This window comes from Salvia hispanica, chromosome 6 (genome assembly GCF_029641045.1).
Source record: "Salvia hispanica isolate PSC_SH4W2 chromosome 6, Shi_PSC_v1, whole genome shotgun sequence".
NCBI lineage: Eukaryota > Viridiplantae > Streptophyta > Magnoliopsida > Lamiales > Lamiaceae > Salvia > Salvia hispanica.
This window is the reverse complement of record NC_142697.1, coordinates 18,330,204-18,353,959: the sequence shown is the minus strand read 5'-3', so window position 1 is coordinate 18,353,959 and position 23,756 is coordinate 18,330,204. Positions and strand designations below refer to the sequence as shown.

Sequence of the window (23,756 nt, the reverse complement as noted above, 5' to 3'; positions counted from 1 at the left end):
TACAACTCCGTTAGTTGTCTACTCATTTTTCACATACGTATCTATGTTCTACGACGGATCCAAAAAATATTTATTATATGGCCGGACGAATTAATAATAAACCTTGTGGTAACTTTTATCTGTTGAACGATGACTCTTCTAATTGACATATCAGATCTCTACTGCCAACTTTCGTTCCTACTCTACATTATCGATGTATAATCGTCAAAGAAACAAGATTTTTGTATTCTAATAATTTTTATACAATAATTAATACTTTTAAGTTGATCAATGCATAAATTAGATAATTAGTGATTATTTTTTGTAAAATTGGTAAATGTCTAGTTTGACCATTTGTGGTATGATATGGTCTCCACTTGTAGTAATCGTGCACACTTCATTAAATTAATGTTCCTTGTAAATGATTCACAAAGTAAAATTATAAAAGAAATAGTAACAAATCAAATAGATGGGCCTGATATGGGGTTGAAGAAATAAATGTTTTCCCAATGTTTTCGATTTCACGTGATGCTAAACTGAGAAATTCAAATTTTGAGTTACTCTTAATTAAAATAAATGGGCCTGTGATGGGCTTCTGGTCCTATACGCCATTACTTTGGTAAAAATAGAAAGGATAGTGAATTCAGCGAATTCGCACCCGCCAAAATTATTCTACGCATCCAATTCAATTTTTTTTCCCTTTTCGATTTATTCATTCCCGCTGCCAGCGCGGCAATCCGCACCCCACCTCATCCAGCCAATCAAAATTCACCATTATTTCCTATATAATCCCCATTACTCTCAATCTCTCTCTCATTCATCACTAGCCAAAATCTCTCTAAAATCCACTCAATTCAAATCATCCTCTAGGGTTTCCGACTCACCGATCGCCGCCTCCAGAAGAATGAGTTCCAACGCCGCAGCTACCACCAAGGGCGGAAGGGGCAAGCCTAAGGCGTCCAAATCTGTCTCCCGTTCATCGAAGGCTGGTCTCCAGTTTCCCGTCGGCAGAATTGCTCGTTTTCTTAAGGCCGGTAAATACGCTGAGCGCGTTGGAGCAGGCGCCCCTGTCTATCTCTCCGCCGTCCTCGAGTACCTCGCCGCCGAGGTAATTAGGTTTTAGATTCGCCGCATTTTCATCCATGATTGCTTGCCCTGAGTGTCTGTATGTAGACCGAATGCGATCCGTTTTCTCTGAATTTCTGATTCTAAATTTGATTTGTTGGAAAGAGCATACCCTCACATTATTGAGATTCTGTTTTAAAATTAAGTGTAAACTGGAAAAATAACGCAAAGTATGTTCAGTCGATTTTAATCATCTCAGATTGTGACTTCTATTTTATTTTTGATCGGTCTTTTGTCTATTCCCCTAAATTTTGCAATTTTTGATAAATTGAATCTATTGCCCTTTTCTAGGTATTGGAACTTGCTGGAAATGCTGCTAGAGACAACAAGAAGAACAGGATTGTTCCGCGTCACATACAGCTGGCAGTGAGGAACGACGAAGAGTTGAGTAAGCTGTTGGGCCATGTCACAATAGCTAATGGTGGTGTTCTGCCAAACATTCACCAGACTTTGTTGCCAAAGAAGGCTGGCGGAAGGGACAAGGAGATCGGTTCTGCATCGCAGGAATTTTAGGGTTTTGTTGTGAATTAAATTGCTGCTGATGGGCTAAGTTGGAAGGGCCCTAATTTTGTTCTGGCTGGAATATATAAATAGACGTTTTATTAAACAGATCCTATTCATTTCAACATTTCTATTCTGCTGTGCTCGCCTTTTACATTTTTTTTATTTTGTTTAGGGTTAATGCGATTAATGCGTTTTTTTATTCATTTCTCTTGCTAATATGCAAATAATTTTAAAAAATATCTAATTTTATTTAATGAATAAATCATTTTTCATCCTTTTTATTTTAAAAATGATTCCTATACTATTGTATTTGGTGTTATGCAAATATAAATTTTGAGTTTTTTGAATCCAGCATGGAATTTACATGAATTGTGTAAATTAAAATTGGTCGATTTTTAAGAATTAAAGGTTATATTGAAAATTATTTAAGAAATTAAATTACAACCTTAAATTGTCACTTCTTTGGAACGAAATAGAGTATACCCGAAATTATATTTGGCGGGTCAAAAAATAAATTTCCCACGCAATTTAAATGGGAAAAGAATTCGAAAATTGCTCAACCGTCTTTCTCGCACACGCTTCTTGAAAAACGTCCTTTCATGCCTGACATTATCTAAAACCCTCCGGCGGTGGTGTTCCACTACCTGCGCTCAACCATGACGGTGCCGCTTTTCAATCTCGCTCCCGATATGGCTGTCTCAAGACTCTGCCTAGGTCGGTCTCCCTCTCTCTCTCTCTGCAACCTCATATCTCTCTCTAGCAACATTATTGCTCGTTCTTCTCAGGAACCATGACGTTCGGCGAGCAGAACTCTATGTCTCAGTCCTTCCAGCTCCTCGACAAAGCCTTCCAATCCGGAATCAATTTCTTCGATTCCGCCGAAATGTATACTTACTTACTTAATACTATTTCAGTTTCATTCGCCGTCCATGGTTTTGATTTCCTGCTGCGCTACTCGCTGTAGGTATCCGGTGCCACAGTGTGCAGAGACACAAGGAAAGAGCGAGGAGTATCTCGGAAATTGGATTCGCTCCCGCAATATTCCACGGGATCGTTTGGTGCTTGCTACGAAGGTCTTACTAACTCAGTCTAGTTTTAAACACAGTTAGTGTACCTCGTAGTGTTTCATTTGGATTTACACGATTTTTTGTCACCATTTTCCTGCCCAAACTAGTGTTTCTTTTAGGTGTCAGAATGAAATCGCCTATAATTTTGTAGAATCGAGTAGTAAAATTTTATTCTAAAATCAAGTTTCTAGAACTTCTGCTGAAGCTATTGCTTGAAGCATATGGTTAAGAGTCACATGGCAACATTAGCCATTATTTATCTATTTTTCACTGTGTAAGGTTTTGGCATTCATGTTCAATTTTGATCCTGAGGTTAGTGCTTGAGAATCGAGCGCTTGACTCTGCTTCACTTGGTTCTATTTGTAGATGCTAGTCCAGCTAGGACTATCTAGAAGATAGTGCCACAGGCATTAGCTTTCGAACTTCTTTGCCTATCCATGTTGTATCAGTGCTCCTTGCCATGTAATCTCAAAATAGGTTTTTTATTTTCTAACTTGTAGTACCGGTATCCAAGTAAACAAATGTCATTGACATGTCTCAGTATAATTCAGAAGTGTACTGTGGTTATTTATTTGTTCTAGAAGACTAGAATATAGTCTCCCAGGCTAACCCTGATTTTTCAACCTTGATACACTTTTGCTGAATTGCTTAATTGCTAGGAGATAGGTTTGTGGGCCATCAGGGAAAATGACTTGGATACGAAATGGACCAGAAAGTGTTGATTCCAGGAATATAGCAGAGGCACTTGACAATAGGTTGATCTGCGCTGTACTAGCATATATCAAGTTCTTTTGCTCTCTTGGTTGTTAACTCGTAATAATTCTGTTGTCATTCGCCAATTCCTCTGTGATCTGCCCTTGATTGTCTGGCCTTAACACTCAATGAGATTTGTGCTTTTACAGTTTGCTGCGCCTACAAAGTGATTACATTGACTTGTATCAAGTTCATTGGCCAGACCGGTTCGTGCGTTGTTTCTTTCTTGTAGCCTCTGTCTGTAAAGATCACTATAATGTGTCACATTAAAAGATGACTTTAGAGCTGCGGGACATTGAAGCTAGTTGTCACAACCATGGTTTTCTTGCAGCTATGTACCTATGTTTGGAGAAACTGAGTTCGATTCTCACCGGAACTTTCCCTATATTAGTTTTGAGGAACAACTTATTGCTCTAGAGAAGGCTATTTGTTCTGGTAAGGTCAGTGGTTCTGCACCTTGTTACTAACATATTTGGAGCTGTACTTTTTAATGGGGGAATGACATATTACTGCAGATAAGATATATCGGACTAAGTAATGAGACACCGTATGGTCTTATGAAGTTCCTTCATGCTGCTGAAGGTCTCTCTCGCAATTCTAGAGTAGTCTCTGTGCAGGTGGTTTGTGTCTCAACCCTTTTTAAAAATAGTGAGGCTTGTCCTATAAAACCTTCTGTGTATGCTTGTGTGTGTTACATGATTTATTGATAATTAGATATGGATCTACATTTTTTTTCTTGTTTTCAGAATGCTTATAACCTCCTCTGCCGAAATTTTGATTCCGGAATGGCAGAATGCTGTCACCATGAGAGGTACCTATATGAAACCTCTTTGGCTGTATTAATAGAGAATGCATCTTTTGTGAGTTACAATCATGATAATGTAAATTGTCTAGAACAGTAGAACTTATTAATAGGTAGTTAGAGTTGACAATGTCATAGTTTGAAATGCAATTTGGTTCCACTACGTGTAAAATATACATTCATAATACATGGATTTGTATACTACTAATACAAGTAAATATGGTAATAAATCCGAGAAGCAGTATATTTCACTTGGTGCTTGTATCATTGTGGTTTAGTTTCAAATGAGAAAGCACTCGTTTTTCAGATAAACCTCCTGTTGATAGTTGTGATCTATTAATAAATACTAGCAGTAAGAAATGATTGAGTAAAATTTGATAAGAATTGAAATTATTTAGCATTCATAACCTAAGCTGTGACATGGCTAAGAAAATATATGCAACTTACCACTTGGTCTAGCTGATTCTTTTTTTTGGGCATGTGTAACTCTGATGGATGACAATGTCCTGCATTTATGGATTTTATAAACTTTGCTTCGATCTTCAATACTTGTTAAAAAGTACATGCACAACATCTATGTGCTCAAGAATCAGTATATGTGTATCAAATTTAGACAGAAATTAGACAAGTAATAATAATTCCATACTCCTGTGCAACATTAGGACAAGATTCATTGCATGGTTACTGGTTAGAAAATTAGAAATTGGAAACAACCTAACTTATAAAAGCATTTGAAGAAAATAATTCAAAATGCTCTATTGCTTTAACTACCAAAATCATCAGCGTCAACCTTAAGTTGTTCCATAGATGTTAATCATGCAAAAGTTGTTGAGAAGAAGTTAAAAGTCGTGTAAGAAAAACCATTTGGCTAGTGTATTAGCTATTAATTGAGTTTCCAGAGCAAATGACATATGCACTAAGGTTAAAACTGGTTGGAGCCTTATTATGGCAATGGAACTCTATTTGCATCTTGATTAGTATCTTTAGCTCTACTAAAATACCCATTTCACGCAATGACATCACATATGTGATTTAAAGCAGCTTATGAAGATTTGGCTTCATTTTCATCATGCTTGCTTCCTACTTTATCAAGTGACATGTCACCCCAAATAGATACTAGAATATCCTAATCATTCAGTAGTCAAACCAACTCAATCTGCACTGGCAGGTGAAGGACTTTGAAGGACTTTTCCAAGTACTTGAAATACTGCTTTTTATTGTTTTACATGTTTGTCCCACTGCAATATATGGCCCTGAATTTAGTAAACAATGTTGGAAATAAAGATGTTTCTACAAGGTCACTCCTGTTATCTCCAAAATTTTGATAGGGTTGATTGAATATGTACCTGTCTATCAATTTATTTATGGATCAAGGATATGCTTAAATAACTTAAGTCCTTAGTGTCAATTCTCAAACCCTATTGAGATACATCTTCAATAGGCTCAAGCTAGTAATCTCTACTTTGTGTGCTGTGGTGCACACGGTTATATGGCTACCTTCCCTTTGGGTAAATCTTACAAACATTTATGCGACTTGTTCTCAAACTCTTTAAACTTCTCAAACTGGGCCTTGTACTTCATCCTCAAGTCTTATTCTTCTCTATAGCATTTAGCATGCCATCTTTCTGTGTAAGATTCTTTCAAGCATGTTGTTCAATTTCCAAAATTACCATACTGAAGGACTGGACATGAAAGAGCTAAAATAGGCAAGAGATAATATATGTCAACTTGTCAAGTAGTTGGACAACACATGTTTGATGCATGACCTTATACCTCTGGACAAAGATAATTGCTCTATAATAAGATGACTCATGCTTGCACTCAGGGCCTTGTGGATTTAGATCAATATCTTGTATGAGTAACATAGATCGTGAAATATCAAAAGTAAGTTGGTTGAAGTATCTAAGGGCTAATTTTGTATTTCGAAAAAATCATACCCCCTCCGTCCAAACTAAGTTGAGTCATATTCCTTTTTGGGATGCCCAATCACTCTTATTTAATTCCATCACATCTTTACTCTCTTTTTTTTAACTACTTGATTCCTCTCTACTACTTTTCAACACAATTTCTTAATCTCCATGCCCAAAAGTTTTGACTCAACGTAGTTGGGACGAAGGGAGTACAACATTTCTCTTTAAGTTGTATTTTGTTTCAAGTAGACAATGTCAAAGGGTATTTATTCAGCCTTGATTCCTTAGCTATTTGCCTTCTATTTGTTATATGGGGATCATATATACATGAGAAGGCACTGAACATTGTCTTGTGTGGGTGATAAAAGAGATAAATCATTGACCAATATTTAGCCAACTAAAAATTGAGTGAGCATCACAACTAAGGTTGTGTTTGGATGGAGGTATTTGAAACCCACAATCAAATCCACTCAATAGAATTGACAAAAAACCCAAATCAACGAATTTTGCATCCATGGGTTTGGATCTCAAAACCTAGCCATTCCATGCCCTTCCTTTTACACACAAAAATCACTAACATAGTCACTCATGCACTCTGACATGCGCACACTATGTAAACTTGATTTGTTTGGACAAATTCACTCAAACTTAAACTAGGGATTCAAATGAATTCATTACTGTCAAATTCCTCAGTCTAAGCACAACTAAATGTGCTCTATATAGTTTTGAAGTTGCATTGCATAGAAATTCTCTAGGGTCAATTACAATAATTTTATTTAATTTCATATGGAATTATATGGTTTTGCTAAAACTCAAAGGGATATTTTGATCCGCTCAAAATTTCAAGAAATGTTCTTACGATATTTATACCTTTCTTCAAGACATGTATAGCATCAAAATAAATAAAAAACTATAACTGTGGATGAAGATACTTAAAAGATATGGCATAAATCTACACTGTAATGTAAAGACAGTAATACAATAGTATCATATATGAGGAGTATATCATATCCCAACCACAGTGCAGGCATTCCCTCACTCCCTAATTATGAATATTACACTAAATGAACTTGCCATGTACTTCAATGAGTGTATGCTATTTATGGTGTCTCTTGTAAATCACCATATTTGATAATAGACTGCTTTTTCCATTATTTTTGTGTTTCATCAACTAAATTTTATATGTTGTATGGTAAGGGGTTTTATTGATGTTCGGCATTCATTGATCTCTTCGGCATTCATTGATCTCTTCTTCCGGTCTTGGAACGAGATATTTTTTCAGCTTGTGTTTTTATGTAAACTTTGTTGAAATATGAATTTCTTAAGCATTTGTATGTTCTAAATTGTCAAAAAGTAAGGGGATTAGTTTTCTCTTTAATTCTTGAATGTTATTGGCCCTTCCTTTGTACATTGGCCACCTAATGTGAACTGATACGATTGTATCTTTACAAGCCTTCTTGGTGTTTGGTTCATAATAGTTTGGCCATCAATTCTCACGTGTCTTACTTTTCTCTAGGGTAAGCTTACTAGCATATAGCCCTTTGGCAATGGGTATTCTCTCCGGGAAATATCTCTCTCTCGATGGAGGTCCAAGTGATGCTCGTTTGAATTTGTTCAAAGGTTTTTGTCCAGGCCTTTTGGTTTGAGCAACTGCGATTGGTTTTTTATCAGACAATTTACTTGTATCATTTTCAGGGAGGTATGCTGAAGGGGAATCAAGATACAATCTGTCAGATGGTATCACTGGAAAAGCTGCCAAGGTAAGTGAGAGTGTTTTTCTCATTACTTGATTATACTACAAAGTACTAAGAATATGTGTTCTGTTTTGGTTTTGAATATTTCACTTTCCATGTTTTTGTACTACTTTAAATAAGCATACTTAGTGGTCTTCACAGACCACAGTGTTATTCCCATGTAAAATATGGTCCCATATCTCTTAGTTATTAACTATATAATGCATTATTTAAGTATAAATCTGAAATCCTGAAGAATATATTTGTTGAGTTTTCTAGGGTGAGTTCACTGTTGTGAGTATTTTATGAGTGGTTTTGGTAGATCTGTGTATGACATTGTATGAAGACCTTTTGAGTTCTTATCAGAAGTCCCTCAAATCAAATCCATAATTTGAAATGCAATGTAAGCAGTAAAGTTATATATTATCACTGCTTAGTTGCATCAATGAGAATATAATGGCTTTGCTAATGTCACTTCTCACTGTTTTGCAGTTATATTTTTCCATTGCAAAGAAGTATGATGTTCATCCTGTATCACTTGCTATAGGTGAGAGCATTTTCTTAGCGTATTTAGATTGTTAGAATCTTATATCTGATGCATCAAATCTGCTTAAAATTGGTACTACGTATTAATTTTTATGCTAGGAACCTTAGTAGGTAATAGGCATTAACTCAATGGAATTATGCTTTGAACTATTGGCTTACCCTAATCAGTAGATCATTGGAATTTCATTCAAGCAATTTCATTTGATGTGGATTTGGTTATTAGGTATATATGACCATATTGTGATTACTGATTAGCATAGTGACCAAGGAGATCTTAACTAGAATGGCATGAAAATTAAAACAAATAATCTTGGGCCCAGGAAAGATTTATTTATTTGGATGAGAAACATTTATTCAACCTTAACATTCAGTTTCATTTAGAGCTGGGACCAATGTCTCTGTTCTTCTTTCCTGCTCTTTTTGGCAGGAGAGCTTCATGAAAGTGGATCTTCCTTCCTGAACCTGAACCCGGAATGGTAACATGGGGCAGCAATTTGCTTCGGTCCTCATCACTCCTAATTGCCAGCTCTATGTGCCGAGGCTCAATTCTGCTCCTTCCTTCATTCTTAGCCTCTTTCCCAGAGAGCTCCAAAACCTAAATCAAGAAACTTATTTAAACAGATTAGGCAAATTCGAGAATGAATATAGAAATAATAATGGAAGCAAATGAAAAGCACATTTATTATATCACCTCAGCAGCCATGCATTGAAGGACTGCAGCTAAATAAACTGGTGCTTGAGGAGCAACACGCTTGGAATAATTCCCTTTCTTGAGAAATCGGTAAACTCTGCTAATGGAGAAATATAGGGGAGATCTTTTGGCCTTGGACTTGCTCTTCGTACTGTTGGAGGCGGCTCTGGAAGAGGATTTCATTTTTTCAATTTGACTTTAGGTAGTCAGAAACCCTAAGTTAGGCAGCGGAGTGCATGAAGCGGGATTTATACGGTAAGTGTTCGATGGATGGTGGATTTGATTGGTTAAAGGTACGTGGCACAAATTGCCACGTAGTCAGGCAATTAATATAGCGTAAAAGAAAAGCTTTTTAATTTTGAATTGGAGAATCCTTTTAGCATTTGTGCAATAAGATTAAAGAGGACCTCCTTTCCTAGTGTGAACTTATTTTGATTTGCTATGAAGCTAGTCAAAGAAAATAAAATTTCTCAGTGCACATTGTGCGTCTTGTAGCTAATGATTTTTTTTTCGTGCTAAAAGCTAAAATACTAACTTTCTTCTCGGATATTTTAAAATCCTCATGTTTGTGTGTTTTGTTAGGATGGGGGAGACCTTCCAAGTACGGAGTTATATCAATTAGATTCGAACCTGTGTTTCCCAATATTCTTTTAGTAAAAGATTGTCTTTGATTAGATTATTACATTGATAAGTTCTTGCACTTTTGGGATGTGCTATCTTGAGATCGCAGTAAGGTCTTCATTTATTGTTTTAAAACCGCAAGGCCTTGTTTTCTATGCATGAGAAGAGGGTGATAAATATCTATGACAATTTAATATCTTGTTTGATTCAAAAATAAAAGCCCTTGATAAAGTATTGTATTCCTAAACGTGTTACGTATTACGAAAGATAAGTGTAACTAACTTGATAAACTATCCATCTTCTTGCTCTCATACTAGTACAAATGAGTTTTAGTAAGTGCAATATGATAGTGCAGTTTAATACATCCAACCAAACAAGAAATTCAATGTATGTATGGTTAAATGCATGTTTAATACATTCAATCAAACATTCTAATTTTAGATGAGTTACTTAAAAGACCATAATCTGATTTGTGGATATTATAGAGCTTATTTTGTGGATTTTTTAAGCTTGTATAGACTTGTATTCATCTTATTCATGTTTTAGAAGCTCTTTTTTAAGCTTAGCCAAACATTATCAGAAACCTCATTTTTTATTTAGATACTCATATTTGGTAGTAGTAGTAATTCCAATTTACACATTATTTTTAATTCAATTTACACATTATTTACTCATAAGTTATAACTTAGGTCGATGCTCTTCATCAAAGTTGTTCAAGCTCAAGTTCGGACAAATTGGATGATTATGCTTTTGACTTGATTCAATTTGTTTGCACTTCTACCCGTAACTGTAATTTTATGTGCACAACATTCCAAGATGTGGAGATGCTAACAATGTTCAAACTAAGAATCTCAGCTGTTTGTTCATTTCCTATTATGATTTGTTGTGCATTAAGCTTAATAAAGTGTTCTCTATCACTGTACTACATTCCTGTTTGATGTTCAAATCAGCTTTGTTGTGCCCTATGAAACTATTTGGCAGCTTTTGTTTTGAGACACCCTCTTGTGGCCAGTGCTGTTTTTGGAGCTACAAAGCTGTGGCAGCTCCAAGAGGTGCTCGATGGCTGCAGAGTCGAGCTTACTCCAGAGATAATTGCAGAAATTAATGAGGTGCATTCAGCATTTCCCAATCCCTGTCCCTAGAAAAGGTCAGTCTTCCGCCTTTGTTTTCCCATACGTAGAGAAGCTAAAAAATCAATACTCTTCTTTGTTTTATATGCTGAGAAGTTATACTGGGAACAGTTCAGATAAATGCTGTAACACAGTAGTCTCCATGCTTAGAAGAGTGAAGGGCATTCTCAATACTTTCGTAGTATAACCAGAAAGATCGGCTGCTAGTTAATCCATTCATCATAGTCTTCCCTTTGCCATCGCTTGGAAATTATAGTATAAGGGTATTTTCCATTTGGTTATATTGGAAGAGGAATTCTTGATGTAGAAGGTGTTTGAAGGGTGTTAGTTTTGTACATGCGTTCATACATTTATGTGTCGATGCTAAGAATATTGTGAAATGAATTTATACTATTTTGAACTCGACTCAATAAAGTTTCTGGCTTTCTCTCCTGAGATTTGCATTTGTGCTTTCCTTTTATCGAAAAACACTAGCTAGGACTATTGGAGTTATTGTAATTAGGTACACCTTTCACGTGTAGACCCATGAATTTTAGTTCCATTTGGAATAAAGTTAGTGTGTTTGTGTTGGTGGGTTGGGCCACAAATTTTAATTGATCTTAATAGTTGCTCGTGATTGTTGTTAAATGTCACTATTAATTTAGGAGGAACTCTAGAACCTAAAAATCTTACAGCAATTAAAAAAGCCAAGTCCAAAATGTGACTACATTAAGAAAAAGCCAAAAAGGAAAAGAAATAAAGAAATGAGTGGAGTTGACTAGGTGAATTCACTAGCGATCTTTTCTTTTTGTTGAACAAGTATTGGAAAGACATTGGTCAGAGAGTAAAAGCTGCCCCAAATTGAATCATTTGAAAATGTTTGTATAATCTATTGCTAGATGTTGGAACAAATTATTTCACACTCTCCACGCTACCTATGATTTTACTATTTATTCCAAAAAAAAGATTCAATGTCATTACTAGGTAATAATGTACGAGTTATGGTGCATCATCATGAACAAATGTGATCTACTATAATAAATCTGACCAAGATTTACAACATTCCCAGCTTATTATCACAATCCAATAAATAATGCAGCATGTTGATAATCAATATCACAGATACAGAAATTGCCGTCCTTTTAGGTATGAGTAAATATTTAATTACTTCCCCTCTTACCAATTAGTGATCGTTTCTATAATTTTAATACTCAAAGAACAGCTGCAGTAAAATTTCCTCTAATAATCAATTTAAGGTCTATGAATCTATGTACCTATGTACGTGGACTGATTCTTTGGAGGTCTAAAACAATCACCAACTCTAATTATAATTAATATATATTCATGTAAATGACTGATACATTACAGGAATAGGACTTTGTTATCACAACCCCTTAATGGAAAAAAAACATTTGATTCATATTGAGCACATATAAATTTGAATCGATCTATATCTTTTCATCACTATTTTTTTCTAAATAAGAGGAAACACTCATGTATAATATGAATAAATCATATCAAGTTAGTACTTTATTCTTTTAATAGGCCCCCTCTGTCTTAAACCCGAGTTCCAACACAATCAAATTTAATTTGAAATGAGTCTAGAATCTAGATATTTTCATTTTCTATTGGGTAGTCTAATTCTACTTCAACTCCTTTTACTTTCATTTATCTAACATCAGATTTTCGATGCATCACAAACATGACTTAAAAATAGGAAAAATAACTTAAAACATAAACTCATTTTATAAGAAAATATGGACTCAAATTAAATAAAGTAAATAAATGGAAGTATGCCATTCCCACATGCAATTTTTTAATAAAATCTTAAACTCGTCGATATCCTCTATACAACATCTGTATTGGATTTCTGTACTTCTTCGATCAAGTCCAGGGTCAATTTATTTTACCAAAATTATAAGTTATTGTGAGTTGCCAATTAGGGAAATATGGAACAACGAACTTATTATACTAACTTACTAAGTAGTAAAACATTATAGATGAACGTGTGTGATTTGTTCACATCAATTACATATATCCAACATTTGTGAATCAAATTGGAAAAGTAGATGTACTCAGTTCGTTTGAAATAGTCATATTTAGAAGTTGTCTTTGCAATATTTGTGAAATCCAGATATTTCCATTACTTAAGAAAATGAAAAAGGAAAAAAAATTGAAACTTTTTTTGAAAAGCGTAAAATAACGGTTGACTGTAGACGAGTTGGCTTTCTTCATTTCTTGCCTAAAAAATCTTTCAATTATCAGCTGTCAATCGCAACTTCATTCATCTCAATCCATGAAATGAAACCCTCTTTTTCTAATTACACAATTTTTTGGTAATCCACGAGTAAAAAACCGTTTTTTTTTTACTTTGGGAAAAATTGAACTGGAATTATCTGGCATCAACTCTCAGTGAAGGGTCCAGTTTGCTGCTCTGGATCCCACTGTTCCTTTGTGCTTCAATCAGCTCTAGGGTTCCAGTTTCGTGGATTTCCTTTGTTATTCAGCTTTTCTGCTGAGTTGATTGATTCGATTTGTGGATGGGATCGAAGCCGTGGCTGCATCCGGCGCCGGAATATCGACATTTGGAGAGCTATTGGGACACCGATGAGGACGCGCCGGGTCCCCGCTGTGGTCACACGCTCACCGCCGTCGCGGCGACTAAAACCCACGGCCCCCGCCTCATTTTGTTCGGAGGCGCCACCGCAATTGGCGGTGGCAACGGTGGCGCCCCTGGCATTCGTAATGCTCTCTCTTTTGATTTGTGCTTGCTGGCTTTGCTGTTGTTTGGTACTGAACTGATTAGTTGTTGAAGTTCTAAGCTCGGGTGTTTTTTAGGGTTGGATGGAGTGACGAATTCTATTCATTCTTACGACGTACTTACTAGGAAATGGACCAGGTTTCTCTTCCTTTCTCTCTCTCTGTGTTGTGGTTTAAGTTGAAATCTTGATTTCAGTTTTTGGATTTTAGTTTCTACTTGATTGGTGAAATTTGGTCCAGAGGGGAATTAGTGCTCATTAGTTTGTGACTGATTTGATTAGGCTTCGGCCAGCTGGGGAGCCACCATCACCTAGAGCTGCGCACGCAGCTGCAGCTGTTGGCACCATGGTTGTGTTTCAGGTGATTGGAGTTTGGAGTTTGTAATGGCTGAAAAATTGTGCTCTGTAAAATTACTAAGGGTCTGTTCTTTGCCAGGGTGGGATTGGTCCGGCTGGGCATTCGACGGATGACCTTTATGTGCTTGATTTGACAAATGACAAGTTCAAGTGGCATCGGTAAGCTTCTATGGGATATTGTTGCTTATTACTTTATTTGGTGTTGCAGTAAATGAGCTTTATTTGACTTGTAACTCTTTTTTGCCGAGGCCAGAGTTGTAGTTCAGGGACAGGGGCCCGGGCCTAGATACGGACATGTCATGGACTTGGTCGCTCAACGATATCTTGTCTCTGTTAGTGGCAATGATGGTGAGAGCTAGCAAGCCTTTTCTTATCCAAAAAATACACATTTAGAAAAATATGTTGGCAGTTAATATCACTTTAAACAAAGGAAATTACTGCATGTATAGCAGTGAAGAACTTTATCAATGTACTAATGTTTTCTAATAATCTAAAATGATACTGGCTGTTATTGAAAGCTTCAATTGAAATATTTCTGTTAATTAAGGGAACTTATACCTTAGCTGCTGTAGGCAAACAGTGGCACATTCTACCACTTTTGCTGTTTTGCTATGCTCACCTGTTCGATTGATCTGGTTTGGAATAATTTGAATCTTTTGTTTATAATGTATCCTTAAACTGTCCATCATTTATTTACCAATGGCTTTCAATATCTTGTTCTTCTTATGCTGGCACTAACTGTACAAGATTTTGCAGGTAAAAGAGTGCTATCAGATGCTTGGGCCTTGGATACTGCACAGAAACCATATGCGTGGCAGAGGCTTAATCCAGAAGGTGACAGACCTTCTGCAAGAATGTGAGTAGTTTTGCTAATCTTTTAATTTGTGGCATTATTGGCATAAATACAAATTATGAACATTAAAGTTGGAATTTTCTTTTAATGAATGCCTTTTTCCTGATGCAGATTGTTTAGTCTGCTTCTATATCTGAACTAGTTCACTAAGGGACCCTTCGATGTATTTAATTAACAAGTTTAAATGGCTTCTGTTTTCTCATCTGACTCCTTAGATTCTACTAATTGTTTACACGTTCATTACCTTGCACAATAAGTATTTTACCATACCAATTTACCATGTTTATAGGTATGCAACGGCTAGTGCTCGGTCAGATGGAATGTTTCTGCTTTGTGGCGGAAGAGATGCATCAGGCACGGTATGGCTTGTTTCTTGTGATGATAGAAGGCATTCATTTGTCATGTAAATGGCTTCACAACGAAAATAGCTCCCTCATTTTCATGAAGTTAATAAATGAATCCCTCCATTGTCAAACCACAAGGTGTTTCCAACTCCAATTTAACGAAGATGGCTTCAATTTGCTTGCATGCCTTTGGATAAACTCATCTGATATCTTCATGCATTTATTTTGGGAAAAGAGTGGAATACTAATCTCTGTAAACTTATGGCAAGAGACATTTTTTGGGCACTTAGTACCAATTTTAGAAAACAATTAGCCTATTGTTAATTTGCTCTGATGAGGTGCTTGATTGCTCAACTTTTTACTGATAATTTGCTTATTCTCCAAAATTAGTTGAGGTAGTTTTATAAATGTGGTCTATTACCAAGGCTTTATGTGACTAATGAATTAGTTGCATGTGACCTATACAGCCACTGGCAGATGCCTATGGATTACTTATGCATCGCAATGGCCTGTGGGAATGGACGCTTGCTCCGGGAGTGTCGCCTTCGCCCAGGTATCAGCATGCCGCGGTAAGTCATTGATCCAGTTATTTGTTCTTTGCTACTGTCAAAATGAGATGACTTCTTATCTATTCTTGTCATTTTATGCGATCATAAGAAAAATGGTTTTGAATCTATAACACCTGCAGTTTTATCTGATCACTTATAATATATTGACTAGAGTTTCTTTTGTTAATAAATACTACTATTGAATAAGGTTGGTTATCTTTTTCTAAATAATCTCATTTGTATGGCCTTAACAATAAGAAATGGGTTGACTGTAGAAGACTTGTAGATGTCAATATTCTTTGTACCATTCCAGATTCTACACCATAAGCAGCTTGATCTTAAATTCTTATTTTGTTGGTAAGACTGTTAAGAGTTGGAGGTCATACAATTATTATGAGAACTGAGAAGCTTAGTGTTGTTGGATCACTTGTCAGTGGCAATATGCCTTATCTATATGTTAGCTCCACTTTATGATTTGAGAATGCTGCTCTTTTCCAGGTCTTTGTAGGTGCTAGATTGCATGTAACTGGAGGTGTTCTTAGAGGTGGGCGATCAGTAGAAGGTGATGCTGTAATTGCAGGTGACCTTTTAATGTTGTTTTTAGTTGTTGACTGGAAATTGTTGCAAGTTTTGGGACTTGTTCCATTAAGAATATCATGATGTTGTTGTTGTTCTGTATGAAGTATTGGATACCGCCGCGGGAGTTTGGCTTGACAGAAATGGTCTGGTCACTGCACGGGGAAACAAAGCACAGAGTGATCCTGATCCTTCTCTGGAGATTATGCGTCGATGTCGCCATGCAGCTGCATCTGTCGGTTTCCGAATATATGTTCATGGTGGTCTGAAAGGAGGTGAAGTCTGCCTTTAGACATATCTTATTTTCTTGGCTGCATGCCCTTTTCTTATCTGGAATAATGTATCATCAAGACCCACAATATAAAGAAATTTCACCTTTTTCCGATAGGAAAATTTCTCACACTTTTGGGACGTGAATGTGATTATGGATCTAATATGAGATGCTCTGTCTTGGCTCTTACATGCTCCTATTGCATGTGAACCCATAAAACTAAAGAATACATGAAAAACTCATTTTTGCATTTCATCTAGATATCCAGAAAAGGGCATTAACTCCAGCTATATGCTGTATGCATTCATCTAGATAATTTGAGTTGCTCTCTTACTCTTTTTACATATGATCCCATGAAACTAGAAGTGTACATGAAAAACTCATTTTGCATTTCATCTGGATAATATTTTAGTACTACTAGAATTGAAAAATGGGAATTAACTCTGGCTATAGGAATTACAGTCAATGGAGTTTTGAGCTGACAGCTTTACTCTGTATCCCAAATTAAATTTTTAGGCAAATGGCAGAATTAATGGTTTCTAAATCTAGTGCTGAGGTTTCCATCTTACAGTGTCTTTGTTGATGATTCACTGTCAGTATGATCTTTACTAGTGAGTATAGGCTGAAATGTTTCGCATATATTGGTAATGATTCCAATAGTTCTTTGTGCTTTTAAAAGCTAAAAGTGAATGTCTATGCACACAAGATGGCTCATTTTTCGTATTTGTGACCTGCTTTAAGATATTTAGTTTATTGTGTTGCAGATAATTTGCTAGATGATTTGCTGGTGGCAGAGAACTCTCAGTATCAATCTGAAATCAATCCACCATTATCCCCAGACAGAGCCTCGATGACTTCTAGCCCAAGGTCAAATAATGCTACTTTTGCACCATTTTCCCCTGGATCAACCCCAGATGACGGGTTTGAAACACCTTCATCTGGAAAATATGGGTCTGTTATTGTTGTCCATTATGGTGGTTTTTTCTGTAGTCCAGACAGGCTACTTTAGTAATCTATAACATGTATGTCTCTCAATCTCTCTCTCTCTTGCCTTGGTTTCCGTAGAATGGACAAGCACTCCTTGGAGAAACTCGCAGAGGCATCTGCTGCAGAAGCTGAGGTTGCGAGTGCTGTCTGGCAATCTGCTCAGGCAGCGTCAGCTACCCCTGAGGAAGCTTCGTTGTCAGATGTCAATTCACAGTCTGTGGAGACCACTTCTGAAGGTAGTGACACAGAAGTTGATGTCCGCCTTCATCCTAGAGCGGTATGTTTTGAGCTCGTTTTATTGTGCATCAATATATTGTATATGGATGCCTGGGAACCATGAAACCATATATTGTTCAAATATTGCAGGTTGTAGTTGCAAAAGAAACTGTTGGAAACTTGGGGGGTATGGTTCGGCAGTTATCCTTGGACCAATTTGAAAATGAAAGTAGACGAATGCTACCATCACATAATGACCTATCAAATCCTACTAAAAAGTTTGCAAGGCAGAAGTCACCTCAAGGCTTGCATAAAAAGGCAAGCTTTACTGTCTTCTTCTGTCTGTTAAAAGCAAAATTCTTGACGCAGAAAAATGTCAGTCTGATGCTTATGTGGGTATTTGATTATTATTTATGCTGCAGATCATATCAACTTTGCTCAGGCCTCGAAATTGGAAGCCTCCTGTAAACAGAAAATTCTTTTTGGACTCTTATGAAGTTGGTGAGCTTTGTTATGCTGCCGAGCAGATTTTCATGCAAGAGCAGACGGTGCTTCAATTAAAAGCTCCTGTAAAAGTTTTCGGTGACCTACACGGACAATTTGGTGATCTGATGCGGCTATTTGACGAATATGGATTTCCTTCGACTGCTGGAGACATTACGTAAGTTTTATGTTATAGCTTGTGGTGGCTGACATGATTACCTCTTTCACTCTGCAAATGACAAGTTCTTAATTTACTCGTGACATTAATTTGTAGCTTTCCTATTTCAGTTACATAGACTATTTATTTTTGGGAGATTATGTCGATCGCGGACAGCACAGCTTGGAAACTATAACTTTGCTTCTTGCTCTCAAGGCAAGAATTATGAACTGATAGCTGAACATTTGCTTTGTGAATTGCATATTTACATTTTTGCCTATTTTAACTATTGACTTGTGTGGGCCATAGATCGAATACCCGGAGAATGTTCACCTGATACGAGGAAACCATGAAGCTGCTGACATCAATGCACTTTTTGGTTTTCGCATCGAATGTATCGAAAGAATGGTATACGTCTCGAGTCTACAGTAATATCCCCGATCAATATGTGGTGTCTGATAAAGGCTGCTTGACATTTCTTGCAGGGGGAAAGCGATGGAATTTGGGCTTGGACGCGATTCAACCAGTTATTTAATTATCTCCCACTTGCTGCACTGATAGAGAAAAAGATCATCTGCATGCATGGTGGCATAGGGAGGTCGATTAATTCAGTTGAACAGATAGAGAAACTGGAGAGACCCATAACGATGGATGCTGGGTCGATAGTGCTAATGGATTTGTTATGGTATATTTTGCTTCACAGCCTTATTCTGCCTACATCCGATTCCATGTTGTGCTTATCACGTGCCTTCCTCAGGTCGGATCCCACTGAAAATGATAGCGTTGAGGGCTTGAGACCGAATGCAAGAGGACCCGGACTTGTGACATTCGGGGTATGCATCTGATGATTTCATGTTGTCATCACAATATTCTGTTTCTTGTCACGATTAATGACATACTGTCTGTTTACCGATTAATTTCCTGCCTGCAGCCTGATCGAGTCACAGATTTCTGTAAGAAGAACAAGCTGCAAATGATCATAAGAGCCCACGAGTGTGTTATGGATGGATTCGAACGATTCGCCCAGGGCCAGTTGATCACCCTTTTTTCTGCAACCAACTATTGCGGTATTACTTTGAGTAATTTGAACTCATCATGCTAGCATTCCAGATTATGTTGTAGGATTGCATGATAAAACGAGCTCAAGATTGATTGTAGCATCTATGTTATCTTTTACACACTCTCGTAGTGAATACTAATCTGATTTACGCAAACACCTTCAGGAACGGCAAACAATGCTGGTGCAATATTGGTCGTTGGCAGAGGATTGGTTATTGTCCCGAAATTGATTCATCCACTTCCACCACCTTTCCACTCCCCGGAAACGTCCCCAGAACGTATGACAGAGGAGACATGGATGCAGGTATGTCGGTTTCAGATTATCCCTGTTGAGGTGCGTGCAGTTCTCGTTTAGTAGAAGATAATCTTGAATTTTGGTTTCTTTAGGAGCTTAACATCCAAAGACCTCCAACTCCTACTAGAGGACGCCCGCAGCCTGACCTCGACCGAGGCTCACTTGCCTATATATGATGTTGCGGCACGTTGGTATTTGCACGCATCCCAATGCTGCTGGGCTGGCACGGGACGGAGCAGTCGGCCCTGCTTTCATGGTGCGGACGGCTCTGTTGTATTTCACTCAGAGAAGAATAGGATTATTGGTGTATAGAAGAGAAATACATATACATGGTGATGGGGTATGACAAGAAAATGGATTACATTTTGTCTGAGTGTGGTAAAATACAGAAACATTTACTGTAAGTTAAGGATAGAAACGAAAAATCTGTGTGTGTAGAATAGATGGGTGTGTGCTGTGCGGCTGATTTCGATATTTTCTATAGAGAGAATGTAATTAGCAGATTCAAATTGGTTTCGATTTGAGGCATGAGTTGAATTATGGGGTATGTGAGTTTCATCGTCCACAAAAATATGATCCTTTTCTTAAAGTTCAATTGACTCGTTATTTCATAGTAGTAAAATATTTAGATACATGTAAAAGATAAACCTAAACTTTCTTTGGATAGTTACACCACATATAAAAAAAGTTGCATAAATATTTTTAAGTTAATATATTTGTTATTACAAAAAATTTCTTAACTTATTGCATCAATTTAAAATATTGGTGAAATATTTTATATATGTGGTGTAATTGTCCCAAACTTTTTTTAAGATTCAATTGAAAGAAGCAAAATAAACAAGGAAAAATTTAAATTTGTATACTCCATAACAAAAATACCAAGAAAATAAAGTAGTGTTGTAATTTTGTGTATGTATGTATATATAGTCGTCTTTTAGAAGCAATCATCCCCCAATCCCCTAAACCCTAGCACTCCTTTTTCGCCGTTCAACAATGGCGGAAGCCTTCCCGGTTAAGCCGAAGCTCCGTCCAACCTCCAGCAAACTCACTCCCACGCCGGAGGCCAAGTACTGGAGATCATTCAAAATCCCTAAAGATATCGAAACCACACCATCAAAATCCTTCACTTTCCCAATTAATTCCATCGCATTTTCGCCGCTAGCCCCTCACGATTTCGTTGCCACGCATTCCGCCAGCGTCTCCATCTTCTCCGGCAAAACGCTAGAGCCTAAACCCACAATCTCCTCTTTCTCCGACACCGCCGCCGCCGTATCCTTCCGCTGCGACGGGAAGCTCCTCGCTGCCGGAGACTTGACCGGCACCGTCCACGTGTTCGACGCTAAGTCCCGCAGCCACCTCCGCCGTCTGAAGGGCCACGCTGCCGCTGTCCGGTCAGTAAGTTACCCTCGCGCCGCCGATAAACTCCACCTCTTTTCAGGTGGAGATGATTCTGTTGTTAAGTATTGGGATGTTACGACTGAGAAATGCGTGCTTAATCTCTTAGGCCACAAGGATTATGTGCGCTGCGGCGATGCTTCGCCTATTAGCGATGAAATGTTCGTTTCTGGATCGTACGATCATAGGGTTAGGGTTTGGGATGTGAGAGTGTCGAATGCGAGCTCTGTGATGGAATTGAATCATGAGAAGCCCGTGGAGAGTGTGCTGTACCTTCCCTCCGGTGGCCTAATCGCCACCGCGGGTGGTAATTTTGTTAAGATATGGGATGTGATTGGTGGTGGGAAGTTGCTGTATTCGATGGAGAGCCATATCAAGACTGTGACTGCACTTTGTATGGGCAAGGTTGCACGAGGGAGTGGAGAGGAGGCCGAGGAGAATAGGATTTTGAGTGTTGCATTAGATGGATATATGAAGGTTTTTGATTATGCAAAGTTGAAGATCACCCATTCCATGAGGTTCCCGGAGCCACTTCTATCTGTTAGATTTTCGCCTGATTGCTCGACTCGTGTTATAGGGACATCCAAAGGGAATTTGTATATCGGTAGAAGGAAGGCGAAGGTGGAGAGTGAGGAAGTGGTTGGTGGTTTTCAGTGGAAAATTGTGGAGGATGATCCTGGCAGGAAGGTTCTAAGGCCTTCCTATTTTAGGTACTTCCAACGAGGGCAAAACTTGAAGCCCTCGGAAGGCGATTACTTGATCAAGAGGCCTAAGAAACTGAAGATGGCTGAGTTTGATAAGCTCTTGAAGAAGTTTAGGCACAGGGAGGCGCTGGTGGCTGCTTTGAATCGGAGAAATCCAGAGAGTGTTGTGGCTGTGATGGAGGAGTTGGTGGCGCGTAAGAAGTTGATGAAATGTGTGTCCAATTTGGACACGGAGGAGCTGGCGTTGCTGCTGGCGTTTCTACAGAAGTACTCGACCATGCCAAGATATGCAGGGCTGCTGACGAGGCTGGCGAATAAGGTTGTTGAGTTGAGAGCCGAGGATATAAAATCTTCCGATCAACTAAGAAGTTATATTAGAAATCTGAAGAGGGATGTTGAAGAGGAGATCAGAATACAACAATCTTTGCTAGAAATACAGGGGATTATTTCACCGATGCTGAGGATTGCTGCTAGAAGCTGAAGTTAGTGAGATTATGTGTTTGATCTACCAAGATTTTATTGGAATTGGGAGAAAGACTCGTTATGTTTTTTGTAGGATTGATCTCTGTTCTATTGTTGTCTAAGGCCAATTTTTTTGTTGAAATAGAATCATTTTTGGTTCACATAGGTTGCAATGAAAACTGCTTTGTTTCATCAGAACTCCATTTTACCCGATACCGTTGTATTCTCTCTCGGTTGCCAAAAATAGTCCACTTGCTAATAAATTAAGTCTTCTTCTCCACTATTATTCCTGCCATTAATAAATTGACTTTTGTTCTTCAATAATAAATTAGTCCATTTTCAATTTTTGAGTGGTTTTTATAATGTAAATTAAGTTTAAATTAAATTAGATTTAATCGTGTAATATTGGGTTCCGGTTTTTATCACATATTGTTGTTAAGGGGTTTGGGTCGTGTTCGGGTTTGAAGATAGCAGGTCGGGTTTGTGTTTGGATTAACAATTTATTTAACAGGTCGGATTCGGGTTAGGCCTTATTGGGTTGGATATATGGGTGAGAAAAAAAAACCGAAAACCGAATATCTGAACCGAACCGAACCGAAATTTTGAAATTCGGTTCGGTTTTTTCGGTTTTTCGGTTTGGTTCGGTTTTAAAATTGCAAAAATTTCGATTTTTCGGTTCGGTTCGGTTCGGTTCGGACGGAAAAAAAAACCGAAAAACCGAATTATATTTAATATAAATATATTTAAATATTATTTATATATAACTCTAACCCTAATAGAATTCTGCCTCTCCGCCTCCTTTCTCAATCTCTCCGCCTCCGTTCTCAATTCCGTTTTCCACTCTAAATCTGTAACCCTAAAGGCTGAATTTCACTAACTCTAAGCCTCCAACCTGTCTCCTATCTCTGTTCTAGCCCATCGCCTCAAGCCATCCACGCCGTCTCCGCCCTCCAGCAGTGCAGCCGTGCTCTCCAGCCATCTACACCGCCTTCAGAAGAAGGTAAAAACTCAGACTCGTCTATTTTCTTCACAGCTCTCAAACTAGTGGTCAAAATTAAAATACCTAAGTTTTTGTGTTTAGGCATTAATGTGTTCTTCAGAGGATAAGTATTTGGATCTGTAAACTTTGATATTTAAAGATGATTATTGCAAGTATTGAAGCTGAATTCATATGCTTAAATTAAGTGTTGTGATATTTAAAAATTGGATGCCCCTAATCATCCAGATCTGCTGTCCAAGATTCAAACTTTTTTTTTTCTCTAATTTTCTACTGTTCAGTATCATTTTCTTATACATTTATATATTCTCTCCCACTTAAAATGCAACATTTGAGAATCGACACGATATTTTATGTAGTGTTGTTTTGTGAGTGAAAGAAGAGAGAGTAAAGTAAGAAAGATGAAAAAGTAGAGATAGAGTTGTTTCCATTTTAGGAAACGTTTCATTTTTA

At 37.5% G+C, this 23,756-nt stretch overlaps 4 protein-coding genes and 1 long non-coding RNA gene across 20 annotated transcripts; 4 read left to right on the top strand and 1 right to left on the bottom strand.

Moving 5' to 3' along the window:
• Positions 1-787: 787 nt before the first annotated feature.
• On the top strand, positions 788-1,711 carry LOC125203835 (histone H2AX). The gene is made up of 2 exons (XM_048102311.2): positions 788-1,087; positions 1,396-1,711. The coding sequence occupies exons 1-2, from the start codon at positions 884-886 to the stop codon at positions 1,615-1,617; spliced, it is 426 nt and encodes a 141-aa protein (XP_047958268.1). The 5' UTR covers positions 788-883; the 3' UTR covers positions 1,618-1,711.
• Positions 1,712-2,152: 441 nt separating this feature from the next.
• Positions 2,153-11,298, top strand: LOC125205509 (uncharacterized). 16 transcript variants are annotated; one of them, XR_016132268.1, is made up of 13 exons: positions 2,153-2,322; positions 2,394-2,493; positions 2,573-2,681; positions 3,342-3,430; positions 3,578-3,634; positions 3,760-3,868; positions 3,944-4,045; positions 4,175-4,239; positions 7,657-7,760; positions 7,840-7,900; positions 8,196-8,276; positions 8,366-8,420; positions 10,713-10,756. XR_016132268.1 is itself a non-coding variant. In XM_089059915.1 (13 exons), the coding sequence occupies exons 1-12, from the start codon at positions 2,265-2,267 to the stop codon at positions 10,834-10,836; spliced, it is 1,068 nt and encodes a 355-aa protein (XP_088916041.1). In that variant the 5' UTR covers positions 2,156-2,264; the 3' UTR covers positions 10,837-10,878; positions 10,978-11,298. The 16 variants fall into 16 exon arrangements, 11 of the variants coding, with proteins under 11 accessions (XP_088916048.1, XP_088916047.1, XP_088916049.1 ...); XR_016132267.1 differs by lacking the exon at positions 10,713-10,756 and adding an exon at positions 8,847-8,916; XR_016132266.1 differs by lacking the exon at positions 8,196-8,276 and adding an exon at positions 10,978-11,298 and having other exon boundaries at positions 2,156-2,322; positions 7,836-7,900; positions 10,744-10,878.
• On the bottom strand, positions 8,730-9,248 carry LOC148923310 (uncharacterized). The gene is made up of 2 exons (XR_016132270.1): positions 9,111-9,248; positions 8,730-9,014 (listed from the first exon to the last, which is right to left on the bottom strand). It is a non-coding gene; the product is annotated as an uncharacterized LOC148923310 (long non-coding RNA).
• A 1,762-nt stretch (positions 11,299-13,060) lies between the features above and the next one.
• Positions 13,061-20,285, top strand: LOC125203215 (serine/threonine-protein phosphatase BSL1-like). The gene is made up of 21 exons (XM_048101524.2): positions 13,061-13,582; positions 13,679-13,739; positions 13,882-13,960; positions 14,036-14,115; positions 14,210-14,304; positions 14,713-14,812; positions 15,099-15,168; positions 15,621-15,722; positions 16,200-16,281; positions 16,385-16,552; positions 17,313-17,499; positions 17,614-17,812; positions 17,902-18,069; positions 18,174-18,412; positions 18,523-18,607; positions 18,701-18,799; positions 18,877-19,076; positions 19,149-19,224; positions 19,323-19,458; positions 19,615-19,754; positions 19,838-20,285. Exons 1-21 carry the CDS (start codon positions 13,381-13,383, stop codon positions 19,919-19,921), a joined length of 2,652 nt encoding a protein of 883 aa, XP_047957481.1. The 5' UTR covers positions 13,061-13,380; the 3' UTR covers positions 19,922-20,285.
• Positions 20,286-20,681: 396 nt separating this feature from the next.
• LOC125203216 (protein SLOW WALKER 1-like) lies at positions 20,682-22,592 on the top strand. Its single transcript, XM_048101526.2, has one exon. It carries the CDS (start codon positions 20,739-20,741, stop codon positions 22,323-22,325), a length of 1,587 nt encoding a protein of 528 aa, XP_047957483.2. The 5' UTR covers positions 20,682-20,738; the 3' UTR covers positions 22,326-22,592.
• Positions 22,593-23,756: the final 1,164 nt, after the last annotated feature.